Genomic DNA, 21,704 nt, shown 5'->3' with positions numbered 1-21,704 from the left:
GCCGGTTTCCTCGAGCTGGTGCAGAGGCTCAATGCCGTCTCTCTGCTCCTTACGTGGTTTCTGAGGAGTTTAGGTGTTATTGCTCTACATCTTTTAGCTTTTGTATTAGGTTTACAACTTTATTTAAAGCAATTTTGCAGTACTATTTTTCTGTTTTGTGAACAGGCTTTCCTATCATTAGCATGTGCTACAGTAATCTGCATTAATTCAGAGCCGTAGTGATAGACTTTAAGTTGCAGGGGCTTAATCAACGGCAACCAAAAGAGACTGCATGCCACAGGGCAGGGCTGGAAACGTAGCGCTTCCACGGGGCGACGGTAGGATTTAAAGGCTTGCTATTTTAGCCCCCGGCAGCTGTGCGTCGGCGGGTTGAGTTTCGGCGTGCGCAGCGCCTCGCCAGTGTAAGAGCAGTCGGGTTTATTTCTGTTGTTGTGGTGTTCATTTCTTTCCCGATGGGAGGATCCGGGGGTGCAGAGCAGTAGTACAAGGAGCTTGGTCTGTCCTCATGCAAACGCTCTCAGACTCAACCGAGCGATCTCTTGGTTTTGTTGTGTTTTTTTTTCAAAAATCGAGAGTATAGAAATCCAAATTTAAAGATCATTAGTTTACTACTTTCAAACTATTTTAAATGTCAAATGTAATTACAAAAACAAAAAGCCACCTGAAGAATGGTCTCCTGTTGGTGAGTCTCTGGTGCTAGTGAATTTGCAGAGCCCTCGTGCTCAAATTCGTCTCTGCGGTTGCCTTCAGCCCTGTGGAATTGAGGAAACAGCAATTTCTTCCTCTCTCCTCCCCCCCCCCCGTTCCCTTTTTTGTAGAGAACTGATCAAATGCTTAGAGTACAAATGCTGCGCATGAATATTTATAAGAACTTTTATAACGTTTAACAAGGCAGTGCTTCATGACAGTCTCTTAGTGAATGCACATAATAAAGTACCCATAATTTCTTTGAAGTTACACTTGCTCTTTATTAGTCTGATCGCAGATTGATAGGAGCTGTAGGCTCCTCAGGGCAGTTGGGCAGCAGTTGTTGGAGACGACAAAATACAGAGATCAGTGCTGCGTTCCCTGCTTTTCTGTTACAACGCTTGTGTTTAACACTTGATAAGAATACATTTTTGTGTAACATTTACACTTAAGTCATAGAAAATTACTAGATAGAAATCTTCTAACTGCATTGCATAAATACCTGCATTTATATTCTGATCCTGCAAGAAATAAGTGTTAAATGCCTTCTGCTTGAAACACTAACACGGTGTTGAGCAATTGAATGGCCATAGAGCGCACCGTGCAAATCACTTGGACCCTCTTGTTAATGCAAAAATATGTTTTAGTCTCCACTTTGTGCATTATCGCTCAGGAATACTGCACTCGCTGAATGCCTAATTGTGTATAGAACGCAGAAGGTGTAATGCATCCATTTCTAAAAAGCAAATGGAAACTGGCATCTGTTAATAGCAGTGTTTATTCACTTGACATCCATTAAGAATTTGGATCAGATTTAGCATTTGAGCATCTAGGGTGGATGAGAAAGGAGAAAGATTGTAGAAGAGAATACAGTTTGCCCGTTATCAAAGGTGAAGAGAGTTTTAGAACTGGGTTTAGAATAGTATGACCTTTCCTCTCCTCTGCTTAAAAAATATATACATATATATATATAGGGCACGTGCTCTCACATTACTCAGTTTATTGAAGATTTAGAGTGTTTGAGCTGAATTTAATTTTCTGCATTGGAAATTGTTTAATGACACTTTGTAAACAATGCTTAGATCTACATGAATACATATATTTCAGTAAATACTATACAAAAACCCACCTTCTGCAGGCACCCTTACCACCAGGATCGCTAGAGCAGAGCGCCGCGGCGGCCGGCGACCGCCCGAGTGGCGCCTGGTGAAGGAGCGCAGCCGCGGGGAGCCGGTCCGCTTCTAGCGCCCGGGCAGCAGACCCGCTGCTCCGGCAGCAGCGGGAACCGTCCCTGAAGCCGCCGCTGCAGGCAAAGCCGTATGATCTCGTGTGGAGGCAACTACAATAGGTATCCAGATGTGTGCAGCTGGATTTGAGTGTATTGTTGTTAGCTATATTCTAATAATAGACTGTTTCTATAACGACGTGTTTCCAGCAGTTAGTGGATTTATATCTTTTATGGGAATAAGCTGGTTGTCTAAAAAAAATTTTCCATGGATTCATTGCTAGCATAATTTTTTTAGTATATTGTGTCTTCTCAGTCTCGAGTCCTCTTTTTTCTGGTCACACTTATTTTAACTTTCTGTCTGTGACGTATATACTTTGTGTCTTAATTTCAAGATCTCAGAAATATATCGAAGTGTTTGATAATTGTAATTTCTTCCATTTTTATACATGTATGTTTGTTTATACGTGTGTGTGTGTGTACATATAGATACACACACACAATAAATCCTTCTCAACTGCTCCAGTAGTACAAACCATATTCATAGTACATGTGGCTTTTTAAAGAAGGCACTAGTTAAGTGACTTTCAGTTCCTAAACTACTACTATACTTAATTATTCTTTATTTTAGGTAGTGGTTAAGGGAGTGGTAATCTCTTCTCCAAACTTCTGGGGCACAGTAATTTTTAGAATCACTTTCATGAAGTGAAAAGGTGAACTGAAAGATAGAACCAGTAAGCCGTTTATCTTCCGATTAAACTTCTATACTTGCTGTATTACAGTTATCCCCTAATACAACAACAATCGTATTAAATGAAAATAATCATTTTTCAGTTGTACTTTAGCTCGGTTTGCTAGGCTGTTAAGCCACTGCACAACCTCTGGAAACATAAGGTTCATAATTTAGTTACTAGTTAAGTACTCACCTAGGTTCTGCTATGAATGCATTTAATAGTAGTAGTAATGCTGAAATTTGGTAGAATAATCCAATGCATGCATCTACAAGAAGACAAAGGAAATGTGTCCAAATTCTTGTGGGATAACATATCAAATCCATCCAAATAGCCTTTAAAAATGACAATCTTTAGTCATAATAATTACAAGGGTATTTGAAACACATTCTTCAAAGGGTACTGTCTTGGAAAATTAAACTTTAAAAAAGAAAAAAGATGAGTTTCTAAACCACTTTGACAGTTCCTCCTAACTTCTCTTTTTAAACATTATTTTTAGACTGTAAAAATAAAGTGTGTGCCAGGAAATGAAAGGGCGTACCAAGCAGTGAGATTCCAGGAACCTTTTGAGATTTTGATTTCTCTATTGATCATGACATATTAAGGCTTCACAGAGACCTGAGGCAGAATTTATGCAGTTATTTTTACATAGCCTCGAACTGCTGCTTCTGTCATACTCTGAAAAACAAACCCTCATTGAACGAGTTAACTTGCTAGAACTGCATGTCTTACCTACCGCTAGTTCCTACAAAACTGGTCCACTTCTAAAATGCATTGCTTTGGGCAATACAGGGAATCTCTCTTTTTCTCCTTTTTCATTCTTTGGCACAACACTGCAGACATTAATGGTGATGTTGCCTAATTTCAGCAAGCAGCCATCTCATTATCTCCTGCTATTTTCCTTTCTAGTTCTTTATTCTTCAGGTTTTAGTGTGTAATCAAAAGAGTGCCTTGGCTGAAGAGTGAAAACTGGATTTCAGACTGCTGTTACTTGTGAAATGTAATACATCGCCCACACATCCCAAGGCAGTGATTGAAGAGCCTTTCTAATTTGTCTTACTTGAGATTTAATAGAAATCATCTGCTCAGTGTTTCACACTATCTCTGTGCATAACCATTCATCTGGGCTGCTCTGAAAAGAAGAATGTGAAAATAAGACATGGTTAATGTCCCAGTCTTCTCTGCCTGGAGAGCAAATTTAACATAGGACAGTAGAGATATAGGCCCACACTCTATCTTCTGACTGTGCAACACTCATTAGCGTTGTGAAACCACGCTTTTGTTAATCATGTGGAATTATATGAGACAGAGAAGAATTGGCTGCTGGAGCAGAAATGCGGTACGTTGGTGCTGAACTGCGTTTGGCAAAAGGCAGCGGGGCTGGCGGCAGCAAAGCAGGAGCATCGCTGCGGGGGCGCGAGTGCAGCGGGCTGCGCACCTGCTCCCCGAAGCTGTGGCTCGTAGCTGCGGTCAAAACGGACTCAAATAGGTCCGTGGCAGCCGTGTCCGTGCGCTGTCCGAGACGTGTGTATCGCCTCTTTGCGCACAGTGTTTTTGAGATGGTCTTTGGAAAGCGCAGCGTCGATTCCTGAACCATTTTCCTATTTTCACTTCCAAACCTGCCTGTAGGGGCTGCGGCCGGGACCTCTGTATCTCAGTCTGCACCTAAGGGACAGATCTGTAAGTGCAAAATCAAGTGCTAGGTTCAAGCTTCCCGTGTATTTTTTTAGTCCACTAGAAAGGTGCAAAAGCCTATTCTGTATTACCACTTGAAATACTCCATTTGAAGGGAACTGTAATACAATAAAGGTTTAGTCTGTCAAATTAGATACCTGGATTCTTCTCCGAGGTATACTTGAACAGTTGCAAACCGTGAAATATGGGGAGTGTTAGCTGCTACTTTACAGCGGCAGCAATGGGGTTGCAGTGCAGAAAAATAATAGGAAGCAGTGGAAAAACTATCATTATTGCCTTGTAGCCTAATGCCTAATACTTGGAAGAAGAAGTAGGACTTGGTTTCTCAGTTTTCTTGGTCCTCGTGAGACTAGTTCTTTGTATCCTTACAGACTAGTTCAAAACGGCACCATGCTGCGTGTGCCGGGAACGAAACAGGCCCTCGGAGAGGGAGCGCACATCCTCAGCCCTTCGTAATTTACTCCAGCTGGTAGTGACAGACTGTAATTGCCTTGGACTTAGGTGGCTTGTGTGGAAATCATTCCTCGGTCGTGGCAGGCTCATAGAGGTCTTGCATGTTAATAACCTACCTCGGCGTGAAACCTTGCCCGGAAAGGGAAGGAATTCAGAGGAGCATGGTTTTGCTTTTACCTTCTGATCGTGTCGATTAGGCAGTCCTATTAGTCACATTAGCAGAACGATATGGGAAATTCACGGTGTGTTTCTTCTGGATACAAAATGCTTTGAATCGTTAGCATTCGGTCAAGTGCAAGCAGCAAATTTACGACTGGCGATCGACTCCTTTGGGAAAACATCTGTATCTTTAAAAAGGAGCTAAAGAAGGAATTGGAGTACCGTTTCTGAAAACAAAAGTTGTCGCCGATTCCCTTTCTCTTTGCTATCTTTGATAAAGCTCGTTTACAGCGCTTCGGTTTTGTCGTTCCGTACTGCGTCCCGGCCCGCGAACGAGGAGCGGCTCGGTTTCCAGCTGGCGATCCTCAAGCGTGATCGGCAGCCTCTCGGTTAGCGTCGGCGAGCTCTGCCGGCGCCGCCGCTCGGAGGCGGCAGGAGCCGCCGGGTGGGAAGCCCGGAGCGGGGGGTGCTCCGGCACCCTGGCACCCTGCGCCTCCTCTTTGCGGTAGCTTCCTCGGGCTTCCGAGCAGCTGAACTCGGCCAGGTGCCGCTGCCGCCCGCAGCGCGCGCTGGCCCTCGCGGGGTGCTTTGCCCGCGTGAAGCTGGCCGTTCTCAGCGTACGTGCCGAGTAATTCCCTCTCTCTGTCCTTCGGCTTAGGATGCTGAAGCAGAGCTTATAGCAGTTCACGTGGGTTTACACGTCTGTCTTAGAAAATAAACCAAAGCCATTTCTCCTCTCACGAAGGAAATTAAGCAGATCCTCCACCTACAAAAAATACTCTTGAATGTAAAGGTAAAAGATAATACAGAGTTTTTATGAAATTTCCTTTCTGGTTTTGTTCTTGGCTATATTTAATGATGCCTTTACTGCATACATCCTCTGTGCATGGATTATTTTCAAGTATGGAAACAGATTTGATGGACCAAAATAAATTACTGATTTATTCTTGTCCTTTATCATGTTCTTTTTGATGGCTTAAAAGGATATCAGCTGGCTGTTAGATGCCCTGTGTTGTGCAGTTAGGCCTGTGGGTTTCTCCTCAGCAGTGGCTAAATTTAAAAGATAATTGTCAGAAACAACACTTGCTCCACAAAATTATATATATATATATATATATATATATATTATTTATTTAGTATGACTATGTTAAAAAGCACTACTAATCTACTAATTCCTATCCTGGGCAAAATTTCAAACATGACAGTGCTTCTATCCCTACAGGTTTCTCCTCAGCAGTGACTTCCCATTTATGGGGATGGATTACAGACAAAGAGGTGCCTGAGAATATCTGTTGTAGGGCGTGTTTCTTTCTTTTTCTTTTTTTTTTTTTTTTTTTTTTTTTTTTTTTTTTCCTGATTTCAACATTAATAAACAATAATGTTTAACCTGCTGCTGGATAGCTGATCACTGGTTTCATCGCTGTGGTTTATGACTGCAGATTAAAATTTACTGCATTCAGTGTGTTTGGTAAAATTCAGATGAGTAAGTGACATACTAATTAGGAGAGTAGTCTGAGTGAGAATAAGCTACTTGAATTTGCTTTGATGGCCAAAAAAATTAGCTGTAGCTAGTTTCCCAAGGTTATCAGAGACCCTCAGATTGGAATGTCTGTCTTTGATCATAAATGCAAGGAAGAAGTGTGAGTAACTGGTTATTCTGTAACGGGAAATGGAATGAGTTTTTTAAAAGACTCTAGTCCTCCTTTCCAATTGCTTGCTGCAGCACATAGCAAATGAGGTATATTATTAGTATGTGGGATTTTTTTGTTTGTATTTTCTGTAATTAGCGATGTATGATTCTTCAAAAGTTAAATTGTTTACTTTACACTAGAGAAAAATCCTTTTCATATCTTATTCTATTTTTTCTATCCTATAGTATGACAACATTTAAACATTGCTAATCTTTTATAGCACTTTCATATGAAATCCTTACTTTTGCCATTACCACCTTCTTACATGTACGTTACTACTGATCTCTGTGGATCCCCACGAGACATACTAGCATAACTTAGTCACCTGCCCCAAGTAGTTTACAGCCTGAGGTGCCCTTTGTCCGACATCATACGCGAGCATGTACTCATTAAAAATTGAAATGAACACCAAAATGTTTCCAGGGCTGAGATCTAAGCATGACATAACCCAGAGTGACAAAACAAGGTGGAGGGAGAGAAAAGAGAAAAGCCCTCTCACTGCGAGAGAAGGGGTAGCACGGCTACTTAACCTTTTGGGTAGCTTCAGTATTTTTAGTTTAGTATGGTGACAGAAAGAGTCACTTCCGATAAAACAGAGCAAACTGAATCATGTTGTTATTAAAAGATTGATTTGGAGAAGGGTTTTGCAAGAGGAAGGTTTCTGCAGGTGAAGCTCTGAACAAGAGGGAGCTGCGGCGTCGGGTAGGCTCACGGACGAGGGATCAGCAAGAAGCGCCCCGATGCTCGGTGGCTCTTCTGCGTGACGGATCTGCTAACGGGAAGGCGAGAACGGGGTCTGTGAGCGTGAAGAGCCTCACGACTAGTGCACAAAATCACGAGAGATACCTCGCAGGAGGCGCAGAAATGGCAAATGCGCAGACCCGAACCAGGCGCCCTGGCTCCAGCTGCGGCCAGGCGCTCTACGCTGTCGAACTCGCCTAAATGCAGAGTAAGGGAACAAGCTGCCACAAATTTTCTGCTTAACACTGATAATTAATGGTTGGTTTAAGCACAGAAATTGGAAGGTTTAAATTTATCCCACCTAATTGATGTCTCATCACTCATACAAACATCTAATCCTTTTCTGAATCCAGATGACCTTTTGGTCTCTTGTGCCAGGAAGCTCTCTTGTATTAAATAATTTTCTTTTTACAGCTTTAAACAGGTTTCTCAGGTTTGTTGTTCTTGTTTCATGGGAGAAGATACTGCAAACGTTATTTTGTCTTATTTTTGAATTAAGCTATCCTAATCTTTTTTAGTTTCAATTAATACGGAAAGCTTTTCATCCCTTAAGATGTTTTTCTCTGCCTTTTTTATGCTACATTTCTTCCTCAAATGTCGTAAGTAGAACTGAACGCAATATTCAGTAAGTCATATTGCTGATTTTCTTACAGTGAAAGCACATAATTTGCTGAATGTCTTGCATATTTTGTTGCATCGTTTACATGTCCTGCTGTTGCTCATTTGTGAGAACTTAAAAAAACAAATGTATTTTGCCCATTATTTCATTATCTGGTAGGAAAAAGTGCAATTTTCCTTTATGGAAGTCATAATGAAACACACGTCCCTTTTATACTACACTTACCTAGTTGCTAAAGTTATACTCTCTTTTGTATTTTTGAGTAGTTCAGCCACTTAATTCTCAGGCTTCTCCACAGTTTGGAGCTTTACACAATCCAGTCCTATCAGCTGTGGCTCTTAATTTATCACTTACTTTTTAATACCTTTTTTTATTAATGGCTGACAGTGTTTTATTTTTACACTTAATTCTCTCACGTCTTTAGCACCTCTCAAGGCTCTTGGAGAGGTAGTTGAGATTGATGCAGAGTAATCATTTGGCTTCTCTGGAACGGCTTTATCTTCCGTATTAAAACCAACCTGTTAAACTAAGGCTGCAATCTACTAATTCTGTTATAAACTATCTGCTCTTGATACTACGTGTTTTATTCTGTTTCTTTGGCTATATTTTTTTTTATCAGATCCTTTGTATTTTCCCTTATGGGTTTTAGATGGCAAAAACATATTCAAGGGTTTCCTTCACTTACTTAGTTTTTGAAATATTAACGTAACTTAAATTATTTTTAACTGAGAGATAATGTTAAGACAGCAGGGGAGTTTTTTTAAAAAAAAAAAAAAGTAGTAGTGTAAGATTGTATTCCAGATTTTTTCATAATGTCTTTCAGCAAGTTTGCAACTAATTTTTTGCAATATTTCGATAGTGTTTCTGTTCTTCTTTCCATCCATCATAACCCTTGTATTTCAGCATCAGAGTATACAGATGTCCAAAGAGTGGTAAGAGTGATTCTAAAGAAAACTGGCAGCTTGTTAGTCTGTCATTGCCTCCTCAGCATCCGCTTAAGTTTCATTAAATATTCTGCGGGATTTTCATTTTATTGGCTCAGTCAGTCAGTGGCCCTCTAGTTAGAGTTCTAACTAGAATTAAAAAAAAAAATCTGGAAGGAGATAAAACTTTTTTTTTCTAATGAAAATGATAAACCTTAGCAGTTATGGAAATTTCCATCTGTGCCTTCTGCCATACTCGTGGTTCTATCCGTGTTACAATGATCAGATATTTGGTGAATATTAGTTTCCTGTTCTTTCCTCGTATACCTCTCACAAAGTAAGTGCCATGATCCACAGAGCATCCACGCTTGAAAATCAGGAGATTTTGTTTCTATTTCTTATCTTCCACCACCTGGATTTATGACTTTGAGCAAGATTTTGAGTCACTGTTCCTCTCTCTACAAAATCTGAATTATTAAATTCTCGTTTACCTTTGCAAAGTGCTGTGAGAGCTATGAGTGCAATTCTCACATTTTTAAACACTGATTAGTTTTTATTTTCAGCCTCTGCTGCAGTACGGTATGGCAGCTTATACATTATTTGCTTGATTTACATTTCATTAATAAATGCTGCCAGATTAGTGAAAGCACAGTGGTTTTGGGCACTGAATGTGAGCAAGCACATGTATCTCAACATGCCTTAAAATTGGGACCCCATCTTCTCTGGCTATAAAGCTCCTCAGTCCGTGTTTTACTGCGTGTATGTAACAGCTGTTGCATTTAGTTTCACTTGGGCTTTGCTTTTCTTTGAAGTTCTATTAAGGTCTAAACTTCGAGAATTACTGGGCTTGAGGGGTTTTTTTTGTTTGTTTGTTTTTAACAGCATGAAGGACAAAATAACTTAAATGGCCCGTGCCTCATTGGTTTGTAGCCTCAGTTATCCGTGCTGGATATATTCACGTTTCAGCAGCCCTGGGTCAGTAAACTGTGACACTAGCTGGGATGAAGAGGTTTTAAAGCCTGGGGCCACCCAAGCAGGGGTTTGGGAGCATTTTGGTTTTCCAAAGAATCTCTTAAAATGTTTGTGATTATAATAAAAGAAGGAGAAATTGGATAGTGACAGATGTTGAAATCAGGTATCCATTTGATTCTTGCTATTTTACACTTCTTTTATTCTTGTTATGCTACACTTATGCTATTGTTTTTGGTGGTGAGTGACTGTCCACATCACTAGAAGTAGTTTAGACAAGACCACAAAGCCATAGTGGTTCTGTGGTGTTGAGGCATTCCTGTATAGGAAACATAGGTTGTATTCCCACTGCTGATTTTTCAGTCTGTGGACATGCCTGTCGATGGCAAGAGGTTCGTGGGTTGTTCACTAGTAATTTAATGGACCGTTGTCTGAAAAGAAGGTCGATCAACAAAATTTATTCCCGAGCATAAAAATTGTGGGCCCGTTTTCATGAGAGGGTATGCTCAAGCTAAATGCCTTTTCCCTCAAGGAGAGCAAACGAAGGGAGACCTGTAGCAAGTATCTAGTGATCTAAGAGGAGACAAAAGAGTGACAGTGTTAGAAATGATGACATGCACACTTGTGTGTAGTGTCCAGTAATGTAACGGGCATTCATTTAAAAGGAGGTTTTTGCAGCATACAGCATTGAAAATACATGTCTAGTAGGTGCATTGATTTTAATATGCTCGTTCATTGAGCAGGCCTGATTAATTAGTGCGTGTCACCATCTGGTACTTACTGAGACTATTCATTTTTAAAATGTTGAAATTGTAGGGAATGTTGCACACCAATTAAGTTCCTTTTAATTGGATTATGTTAGTATAAAGTATTACTGGAGAAGGCCTTCATTGCAATTCAGGCAGCATGCGTCTAAGGGAGACCTGCCAGCCTGAAATTGCTTAGAACAAAGGGGAAATGCCTGAAACGCGTGTTTATCACTATCTTAGTGCACTCAACAAAAAAGACGTCAATAAATAGGAGCTGCAAAAATACTTCTGCATTCCTGTGCAAGGTTCAGTTTTCCTGACCTGAGGATGCCTCAGCTGCTCGCTGCTTCATCTCTGCACTGCAACTCTGACTCTGTGGTCGTCTTGAGCTGCCCTAGAAAGTGAAATACGTTCTTGCACTTCCATTTGCTTGACACCAACTTAACAGGCCAGGCTGAGCCCTCCTGTGGGCTGTACCTGCTGAAGTGAGTCACATTTTTCTTGTTTGCACCAGGAGCGATCTGGCCTTTGAAGCTGATGAACTGTCTGTGCTGACTCAACTGTTTAGTGGGTGAAGCATCATGATCTGTAGCTGCAGCACCACGTTAGGGGCACAGCTTGTCTGGCTGCACTTGTTCCTGCCACTGACTCACTTGGTGAATTTTAGTTACTGTTTCCATCTATAAATAGTGAAAAATAATGTTATTCACCTTGGATAAAGAGCTTTGAGGTCGAGGGATGAAGTGCAAAACGTTGTCATGCTGTATTTACTGTTAACGCTTTCTTTAGAAGCCTGATGCTATTCTGTATTTAGCATCTCGGGGTGTTGTTACCTGGGGTTTTGCTGAGCTTTTCTTTCTTCAAGTGAGTCTTTCCAGCTAGTCATTGCAAATGAAGCAGGACCAGCAGCGGGTGCCTTCCTGTTCCTTGGCGGTTAAGTGGGCTGTAATTGCAAGTAGGGAAACTCTGGAAGAAGAGGTATCTGGAGCACCATAGCGGCTTAGGAGATCAGGTGTGTGCCTGTCCGGACCTAATCGAGAAGCAAGCAGTGCCTGGACATGCGAGCCGAAAGAACTTCTTTTGTTATCTGTGTGCGTTTTCATTACCTTCCGTGGTCTCTGCTGCCCCCTACCAAGCTGTAGCAGTTAACTGCAACTGAAGCAATATCAAATATGTGAAGAATGTGGGTTTCGATTGTTGTGATATTGAAAGAAGCCTTTAAGTCTGCTTTATTATTGGGTCATAGTAGTGATTCTGTGGTTGAAACAAGACATGTAATTTTTTTAAGGGAAAGGAAGATATCAGAAAAATAAGTTTTAATTATGCAGCAGTTAAGAAATGGGCCAACCTTTTTTTTTTTTTTTTAAAAAAAAAAAGTGCAGATACTTGTTTGCAAACATGAAGGTCACTATGAATGTGGTTTTTAAAAGGCTCCAAGTATTTCTGATTTCGAAGTACGAAAGAAACTCTGTGTTAGAATGCTTCAGCGTTAAGAAAAATGCAGACTTCCTCTTGTCTGAAGGGGCCAATTTCCTCTTTGTTAGAGCTGCAGACAGTGTCAGAGCACATTACAAGAGCCGCTCTTCTGCGACTGCCTGAGCCAGTTGAAACCCATCTGCAGTTTATCAAACCGTTAAGTCAGCGGCTCTTCTGTTTCACACGTTGTCAAAAACCATGTTAGAGCATGGGGTTGTGTTTAAACCATTTGCATTAGATACTGAAGTGCAAACAATTTAAAATATGGATATATGTCTTACGTGTTTTCTGTTTATGCGTAACTGTACGCATCTGCATTTACATACACCTATCTGCGTGCGTTTTATTTTTAAACTAAATTGCAACAGTGGTACTTCTGGGATGTGGAATACAGGTTCACCAAGGCTGTGACTATGCCTGGGTTTTGAACTCTGACTGGCGTGTTGCTTTACCGTTGTGTTAAGCTGCCCGTAGTTAGCATTCAGCACAGCAGTGATTTGGTCCAGAGGAAAACGGAGCAGTATCAGCATCTCTGAGCAAATGGGAGCAAATACAGCCAGCAGTAGAACATAAAAATTTGTTGTATAGAAGGTGTGAAATAAACTGCTTTCTCATCATTGTACCCCACCCTTATTAGCAGAAAATGTTTAGCTTGAGAGGCCATGAACTGGTCTGTCTGTGATAGGATTCCAGAGCAGGAGTCTTTTCTGCAATTTCTGAGAAACAATCTTAAAAACTGCACACACATGCACTAACCCTTTTGTTGAAATTATTCGCTCAGAGATTTTACGTAATGCAGAAATATATTTTCCAAAAATTGGATTTCAGTTTGTGCAATTTTTCTTCTTTTATTTGGGCAGCAGTTGAAAGGAAGGAGCTAACCGGGGTGCAAAATTCTAGTCTGCTCTTAATGATTTCAGGAGGATTCTTTCTTAATGTGATTATTCTGAGTACAATATATGGACTTGTGAAGTGTTGAAGCAACAAATCCTGGCAGAGTTCAGAAAACTAAAATGACATTTAACTCTGTGTGTGTGTGTGTGTGTGTGTATAAAACAAAGGCTGAAAGTTTGGTGGATCTCCATCTGGCAGAGTTTATATCTGTTAGGTCATACAGAGAAAGCTTTTGGCACTGACTATTTGGCAAAAAGCTTCGTCTGGAAACATGTTTAGCTGATACGTGAAATTGGAGAGCTCTGGTAGCACGGATGTGTCTGAAGATCCTCCAGTAGAGTTAGACTTCAGCCCCACCTGGTGTTGGAAGAGCAATGCTGTTTTAGAGCGCTCCCCAACGAAGGACGGTACTGAGCCAGCACGCAGGGCGGTTTGCGAGGAGTTTGGCAGATTTATCCCCGTGTCGGATTTTCCTAATGGTTTGTATTGTTTGCTACACTGATGAGAAGGTGTTGTGCTCTTGGTGAATTCGCCAAAGGAGTCCTGCGGATGAGTTATTAACCACGGATCCTCTTTGAGAGCTGTTTCTTCAACTGAGCAGGTTTATTAGTATACTTCAAGTGTATCTGTGTGATCAGCAAGTATGTTTTCACATAAAGCCTGAAAGAATATCAAGGTATTGATTGTCGATGCCGGCGTTTACAGATGTAGTGCTGAAGACATGGAGATTCTTTCACCTCCGTAAAAATCTATCAGGATAATTCTTGATTTATGCGAAAACAATGAAGAGACCAGACCTGTGGATCTGGCTGAGAAGGCTTAAAATCTGCAGGCATTAGGTTATGAAACGCTCAAATCCTGGATATTCCAAGGACTATGAAGTACAGCAGACCCATGTTTGGTTTTTACTTGAGGCTGATCATTTCAGGAAATAGTAAGACTCGCTTTGAAGCAGATTTTCAATTATCTGAGGGTAACACTTTTCTTGGGAGTTAGGTGGAATAGCTACGTGAGAAAGAACAGTAACTTTCTAGAAAGGTCACCCCAGTATTTTTTATCTAACTTTTCCAGAATAACAGCCTGTGTCTTCAACCTAAGTATCTGGCCAGTAATAATTTAACTTGAAGGAAAAGGTGCTAAAATCGCAGAAGAGTTTGGAATTGCTGAATATATTTTCCCACTTAAGCTGAGCTCATTCACTTTTGAAGCTAAAACAAATTATCTATAATGCACTTGGGAGACTAAAACATACTCTTACTTTCCTGTCTCGTATTTAAATGGTTATGTCTATGGCAATATACACTAATCTTTGGCTTTAAAACCCCTTCCTAGCATTTGATTTATTGGACAAAATTGTGGGTCAATGGTCCCGAACTAGTCAGAGAATTATTCTCAGTTCTCAGTCATGGCCATTTTTCTCTCTCTCTCTTTTTCGATTTCAGTATAAAGAGCTAAGACATCAACAAAATGCTACTTAGTTATTCTGAGTGAATGTTAAGAGTGGTAAAAGTAGGAACATCAGAATACGAGCAAGTGTAATGGTTTACTTTGTTTTCCTGTTCTTATCCTCATTCTCTCTCATGTTTCAGAATGATTGCTGCTTGAACCACGAACCTTACTAAGAGAACAGTGGAAACATATGGATGAAGTTCTTACCATGCACTGAACAGCACAGCATCAAGCACAAAGCTCTGGGAAAATGTCTGCTTGTAATACTTTCACTGAACACGTCTGGAAACCTGGTGAATGTAAGAATTGCTTCAAGCCTAAAAGCTTGCATCAGTTACCCCCAGTCTCTGAAAAGAAAAACCTCTCACATAGCAATCTGAAAACCAATGCAAACCAAAGTAACAGCCATCGTGGTAGAAATACAGGAAATTTTCGTCCACCTGTGGCAAAGAAACCCACTATAGCTGTGAAACCCACCATGATGGTGGTAGATGGGCAGGGTGTGTGCGGTGAAATCAGTGTACCAGATCATTGTGAGAATAAATCAGTGCCTGCAGGGTGGAACCGAAACAAAGCTGTCTTGAACAAAAAACCACTGAACAATAATAATGAAGATGAAATTGAAGGTTATAGCCATGTTCCCAGGCCTTATGGCAACAATGATGGCGTAGGTAAGATACCAAATAACAATAATAATGGATTGACAGAAGTGTTGAAGGAGATTGCAGGTTTGGATACCACACCTCAGCTAACTGGAAATGAAATGAACTCAAGAGAAACCTTCTTGGGAAGAATAAATAACTGCTATAAAAGATCACTGGAAAGGAAGATCCCTCCAAGCTGCATGATGGGTGGTATGAAGGATTCACACAGTAAGCATGTTATTCTGAGTGGAAGCACTGAAGTAATAAGTAATGAAGGTGGACGTTTCTGTTATCCAGAATTCTCTAGTGGAGATGAGAGTGAGGATGATGCATTTTTTGGCAGCATGCAAGAAGAGCATGAGAGCTGGGATGAAAGTGATGAAGAGTTGCTAGCAATGGAAATTCGTATGAGGGGCCAACCTCGCTTTGCTAATTTTAGAGCTAACACCCTGTCTCCTGTTCAGTTCTCTGTTGACAAAAAATGGAATACTGTGCCCCTTAGAAACAAGTCTCTTCAGCGGATCTGTGCAGTAGATTACGATGATAGTTACGATGAAATTTTAAATGGTTATGGAGAAGAGACTGTGATTCTTTATGGGCAGGAGAGCATGCAGAGCATGGTATCTTCTGATTCTACATCTCCTGATTCTTCTTTGACTGAAGAGTCTCGTTCTGGAACAACCAGCAGTTCCTCCCAGAAGCTCTGTAATGGGGGGTTATCTCCCAGTACTCCTCAGGATGTCAAACTGATAGAATCAGAATATGAAAGTCTTTGTGATAATCAGCAGGTGAAGGATGTGTCAAAAGTTTCTAGAAATGTTCCAAAAAGTCTAGAAACCCACAAGGCAGTCCTTGCCCTTCGACTGGAAGAGAAGGATGGCAAAATCGCTGTGCAAACTGATAAGCCAGAGAATAAAAGTTCTTCAGATGTTACTGGTCAAGCTGTAACTATAAATCTGGTGCCTGTGGAAGAGCAAGCCAAACCTTACAGAATAGTCAATATGGAACAACCAGTTTGCAAGCCATATACCGTAGTAGATGTATCAGCTGCCATGAGCAATGAATGTAAGGAGAATCAGACCGAAACCTCAGAAACCAAAAACGTATCATCTAACCCAAATTCACCAGGAACTCCAGGCACACCTATTGCATCCTCTGCAGCATCACCTGGACGAGTAAATGCTAATCTGAAAAAATCCAGTGCAATCAGATATCAAGAAGTGTGGACTTCTAGTACTAGTCCAAGACAGAAGATACCTAAGGTGGAGTTAATTGCTAACAGCTCAGGACCTTCTGTTCCTCCCAGAAAGACAAGCCACAAGTCAGCTCCTACTTCCCCTACAGCTACAAACATTTCTTCAAAAACTATCCCGGTTAAATCTCCCAATTTATCTGAGATAAAATTCAACAGCTACAATAATGCTGGCATGCCACCTTTTCCTATTATAATTCATGATGAGCCCACTTATGCTAAGAGTTCCAAAAACGCTATTAAAGTTCCCATTGTAATTAATCCAAATGCCTATGATAATCTGGCTATCTATAAAAGTTTTCTAGGGACCAGCGGGGAGCTATCCGTCAAAGATAAAACTACTAGTGTAATAAGCCACACATATGAAGAAATAGAAACAGAAAGCAAAATGACTGAGACTGCAGGAAACAAGCACACTGAATTTTCTCAAGCAAAGGGGGTGACTAATAGCACAGAATGCAGGCTGGGTTCTGTAGCTCAGAAGGTCCAAGAGTTTAACAGCTGTCTCAGTAAAGGTCAGATATCACCACAAAGAAGTCATAGTTCTGACCACAGCTCCCCACCAAGAATTCAAAAGACAACTCCAGAGCCTGCAGCAAAAACAGAAGTAATGCCAGAGGCATCTGCTGGCAGTGGCAGCAGAGAGAACGCAAGCACGGTCCTTTCCCAGATTGTGGCTTCCATCCAGCCTCCACATACTCCTCCAGAAACACCTCAGTCTGGACCAAAATCTTGTAGTGTAGAAGAACTGTATTCCTTACCCCCTGATGCAGACGCTACTAAAAACACCCTGGTACGACCCAAATCTCTGTTTACATCACAGCCTGAAGTAGAGTCACCCAAGACCATGGAAAACGCTGCCCCTAAAATGCAGAAAGATGCAGTAGTGCAACCAGTTGCCACCCATTCTCCAAAGCCAGTGAGAGGCGTGCAAAATACCACAAGTCCCAAAATGGAGCAAGCACCACCATTTCCTCCTCCACGGTCCACATCTTCACCCTATCACGCAAGTAACTTGTTGCAAAGACATTTCAGCAACTGGACCAAACCAAATAGTCCCACTAGGTCAACGGAGGCAGAGTCGATCCTTCATTCAGAAGGTCGGCGAGCTGCTGATGCAAAACCCAAACGCTGGATATCTTTTAAGAGCTTCTTCCGCCGCAGAAAAACTGATGATGAGGAAGACAAAGAGAAAGAGAGAGAGAAAGGAAAGCTGGTGGGTCTTGATGGAACTGTTATACATATGCTCCCCCCTCCTCCAGTTCAACGTCATCATTGGTTCAGTGAGTCAAAATCAGACTCCAGTGAGAAGCCGTCTATTGTTTTCATGTATAGATGTGAACCAGCACAAGCTGAACCAAAGGCTGACCGTCAAAATGTGACTGGAGTGGAGTCTTCGATTGCAGATGTACTAGTAAAAGACAAAGAAGAAACACAAGAAGACTCTCTGGAGAGCTCCGAGCAGAAAATAAAGAGCCATTCTTCACCATCTCAGATTCCCAAGAAAATCCCCAGGTAATCTGTTCATATTTTTCATTCCTATCATCTTTTTCGTTCTCATTCAGTTGTGAAATGCCTGTATATACTGCAGAAAAGGGGAAAAAATAAGGAGTATTATTACATTAAATATAAGATTTAAAAAATCTATTTATTTTAGGTATCTTAAAGCACATTTTAAAAATCTTTGCATGGTTTTGGTTATCAGCAAAGATACTCTGTGAAAATTAACTAGGAACAATACTCAATATTAGGAGTTTGTGTTGCAGGTTCATTAATATGTTGTGATAGCCAGATTACATTGAATCGGACATATTATCCTGGATTTCTAGCTTAAGAGAGTGTTCTTATGTTATAGGAAAAGTAAGGAATTCCTCTGCAAAAAACAGAAAGCCATTGTTTAATAGAAAAATAGAAATTGAAAGAACAGTAACTCGTAGAATGTGTGTTAACTTTATCTCACGTACCTGTGAATACAAGGTATGGTAATTAAACTTCATGTTACAGTGCAGCATCACTAAAATGAATCTCCTAAAATGAACTGTGTAAAAAAAGTGATAATAGAAGTACATTATTTTGTAAAATAATCTCTCTCCATTTTGCAAGGCCTTTACAGTGAGGAATATTTTGTCCCATTAGAGTATTGGATTCAGTAGAGCTGATTGCTGTTTCTGCCTGACAATTTCGTTCCCTAATTTCATTTCTTTAAATTATAATTTGCTGAAATCATTTTTGGTTTGATTTTTCTAAAATTATTTGATCAATATATGTTTATTTTACTCCATTAAATCCGTAGTACTTTAACATTTTAGGTCTTGATTTAAAGGCCTATTTGTTCCTTTACCAGTGGTACACTTGCTTGGTGGTCTCTGAACACTAAGAACTCTGTTTATTTCCAGCGTGCCATTTTTTCAGTGTAACGTTCAGTTTTTAAGGCTGTCATGGCAGCGCAAACCGAAGGGAGTTGGAGACATTTGTTGCACTCAGTCCTGTGGGCGCAGTGTGCGTTTCACTGAGCGCTGACTACAGCTGTGCATGTGTTAGAAGGTCTTCTGAGGTTGCTACAAGTAAGCAATCGTCCCAAATACAAGATAAGGGCAGTCTCCGGGAACTTAGCCTACTGTCTGTTTCTGCAGATTGGATGAACAGCAATCTAAGATTCATGACTTTTAGTTTAAAAAGAATAATACTAAAATTCACATGAAAATGCACAGGGCAAAAAAGCTCCCCCTGCGAATTGCTGGTGTGAATTTTAGCAAGGCAGAGCACTTGCACAGGCTGTGGAAGTCAATAACACCCGTCAGCATCTGACGTCTCTGCAAGTTGTACGTTACCACAGTAGCGTGGGGCATGTGTGATGGCGAGAGCAGGGCATGTTCCAGCGGGAGCCTGCAGACAGCGGGGAGCACTGCTCGGGGAAGAGCCTAGACCCTCCCTAGAGGAAAGGGAGAGAAATAGGCGGTTTTAGAGAGCAAGCTAAAGAATCAGAGAAGTCCGTTCTCTCAGTAGCCCCTCTAGGTGAACCCCATTTTGCTATTAGCTCTAGGGGAACCTGGGGAGACCAAGGCTGTGTTAGCGGTTTTCCAGCAGCAGCACCGCACACGTTGCCATCAGGCGAGTCTCCGTGTCTCGTCGCGCAGCCCCGTGTTCCACCTCCTCTGTGCCCCCTCTTGTCCTGCGAGACCCTTTCTGTGGTCGCCCGTGGGGAACCCCACCGGGGAGGCGATCCCAGGGAAGAATAGTCACCACGTTATTTTTCAGCCGGATCAGCTCTGTGATCTGGCCGGGAAGCAGTCAGGAAAGAATAAAGCTTGTCTCAGTGATGAAGGGCACTAACCAGCTAGTGGCCATGTTCATAGTTAACATTTGTTCTTAGACCGCCCTAGAGATGTCACCCTGTTTTATAGTTTTGTGGTACCCCTGAGTATCTTTTACCCTTACTATTGAAAGGAGTTGTTATTCTCTCCTGTCTTACTCCAGAAAGCATTTTTGCTTTTCTTTTTTCTACAAGTCATGGTAATTTTGGCTAAAACCATGTCTCATCTATAGTTGGAATTTTCCAAGTGTTAGAGCTGGAATTTCTTCTTTCTAACAAAACTGTTTTAGTCTTTCTGCAAGTTTTTAAGAACATTCACTGAGTTTTTTTGAGAAATAGCTAGTCAGAAGGCTGCATGGTCTATATCTTTCACTTGGTCTTCTTGATCCCTTGATGCAATTTGATGCCTTTAGGATTTGTTTGTTTTTTTTTTTAACTTAGTTTTAAATATTGTTGAGGAGACTGAAAGAAGCATTACGATGACAAAAACAAGGAAACAAGGTTAATTTTGTTTAAGGATTTTGAATGTATTATTTAATATTTCAGTAGAAGAGAATCAGGCTTTTCAACTTCCATTTTTGCGCAAGGAGGAGACGTAACAGATGATGCTAGACTGGTATCTATATATATAACGGTTATATAATAACCGTTAATGAGTTAACGGTATTAACTCATTAGATGTTAGTAAAAGGTTAACATTAATTCAGGCCAAAATATATGCATCGAAAAGATGTTTTAAATCTTCAGTTAAGTTTGCAGAAGCCTTAGAGGAAAACTGAAGACATGAAGATAGCAATCAATGAATATGACACTTTTCTAACAGAGAACACCAACAACTGTAAGCTCACTGAAAAAACCAAACTGATGACCTGGAAAATCAGATAAGCTTAAGAAATGTAAGATTACTGGGGGTCTTGAAAGCGTATTAAATGAAGATACAGTATTTCCTTGCTTTGCAGTGGATTATAAAGCTGGTAGAGATTGATAACTTTAAATACCTTCCACCCTTTTGTGGTTATGTTATCCCTAGAAAGGTCAGTTCATCCTTTATAAAAGCACTTGCAAAATATGCAGTTCTTCAGGAAGCTGAAAGTATCAAGAACGTAATGTTGTTTTACCCACGTGGTAGTTTCTTTTGATTTGGTGTTAGGACACGTATATGGTGGTTCAAAAGAAGCTAGTAAATACTAAAGTAGGACCTGACCTTATCTCTGAAAACCAAAATCAAATTTATTGTAGTTAAAAATTTCACACTTTTGTAATCTTTTTCAAGGAGTTTGATTTCTTTAAAAAGAAAATGACAAACCAGAATTTATAATAACCAAGTTTTTATCAAGACTTTGTAGATAGAATAGTTTCTTTTTCTAAAAGTTATCAATTGTATCAGTCATATCAGTAATCAGAATGAAAATCTGTTTCCCAGAACACCTGTAGTTCATTTTTCATGATGCGCAAGTTGTTCTCAAGCAACTGTTTAGATTGAGACATGTTCCCTTTTTCACAGGAAAGCTTTCTGAGTCTTCCTCTCCTATGTTCCTAAACTACATCAGAGTGGAATTAAAAATCTCCTCCAGTGTTGTTTTTAGATGGTAGTGTCTGTGAAATCAAGGTACAACTGATTTGTGCAGAGTCATTTCAATTTCAGTTACATTTTAAACTAAATTGTTCCCTTTCATAGCCACAGATCACTCATAAATTTCCTTTATAGGCTCTTTGGGCCAGGCTTGGATGAACAAAGGATAGAATTGTGTCTGTTTACCAAAACACTTCCTTCAAGTAGTGAGGTCTGTATATTCACTCCCTTCTGGTTTAGATAAGAAACCAGATTACTTCATAGCTGAAGTTGGGATTAGGAATCTAATTCCTAAAATGAGCATGATGTTAACTCTTTGGAAGCTGAGCGAGCGGTGGATAGGCATATGAGGTCCCTTGTCCCAGGGCGACAGTAGAGCACTAACCCCGCGCTGTGCCTGGCTTCCGAAAGGAATGCAGTGCTTACTCTGTTTATGTTTACGTTTTAAAGATTGGTTTAGA

At 40.6% G+C, this 21,704-nt stretch overlaps 1 protein-coding gene across 5 annotated transcripts in view; it reads left to right on the top strand.

Moving 5' to 3' along the window:
- Positions 1-21,704, top strand: part of PEAK1 (pseudopodium enriched atypical kinase 1) — a 124,104-nt gene that overhangs the window by 69,660 nt on the left and 32,740 nt on the right. For all 5 annotated transcript variants that reach the window (XM_062583300.1, XM_062583303.1, XM_062583298.1 and 2 more), the window contains one exon: positions 14,602-17,872. In XM_062583300.1, the coding sequence (XP_062439284.1) occupies positions 14,712-17,872 (3,161 nt within the window). In that variant the 5' untranslated portion in view covers positions 14,602-14,711. The remainder of the gene's footprint in view (positions 1-14,601; positions 17,873-21,704) is intronic.

This window comes from Rhea pennata, chromosome 10 (genome assembly GCF_028389875.1).
Source record: "Rhea pennata isolate bPtePen1 chromosome 10, bPtePen1.pri, whole genome shotgun sequence".
Classification (NCBI taxonomy): Eukaryota; Metazoa; Chordata; class Aves; order Rheiformes; family Rheidae; genus Rhea; species Rhea pennata.
Note: the sequence above shows the minus strand (reverse complement) of the source record. Positions and strands in the feature narration are given on the sequence as shown.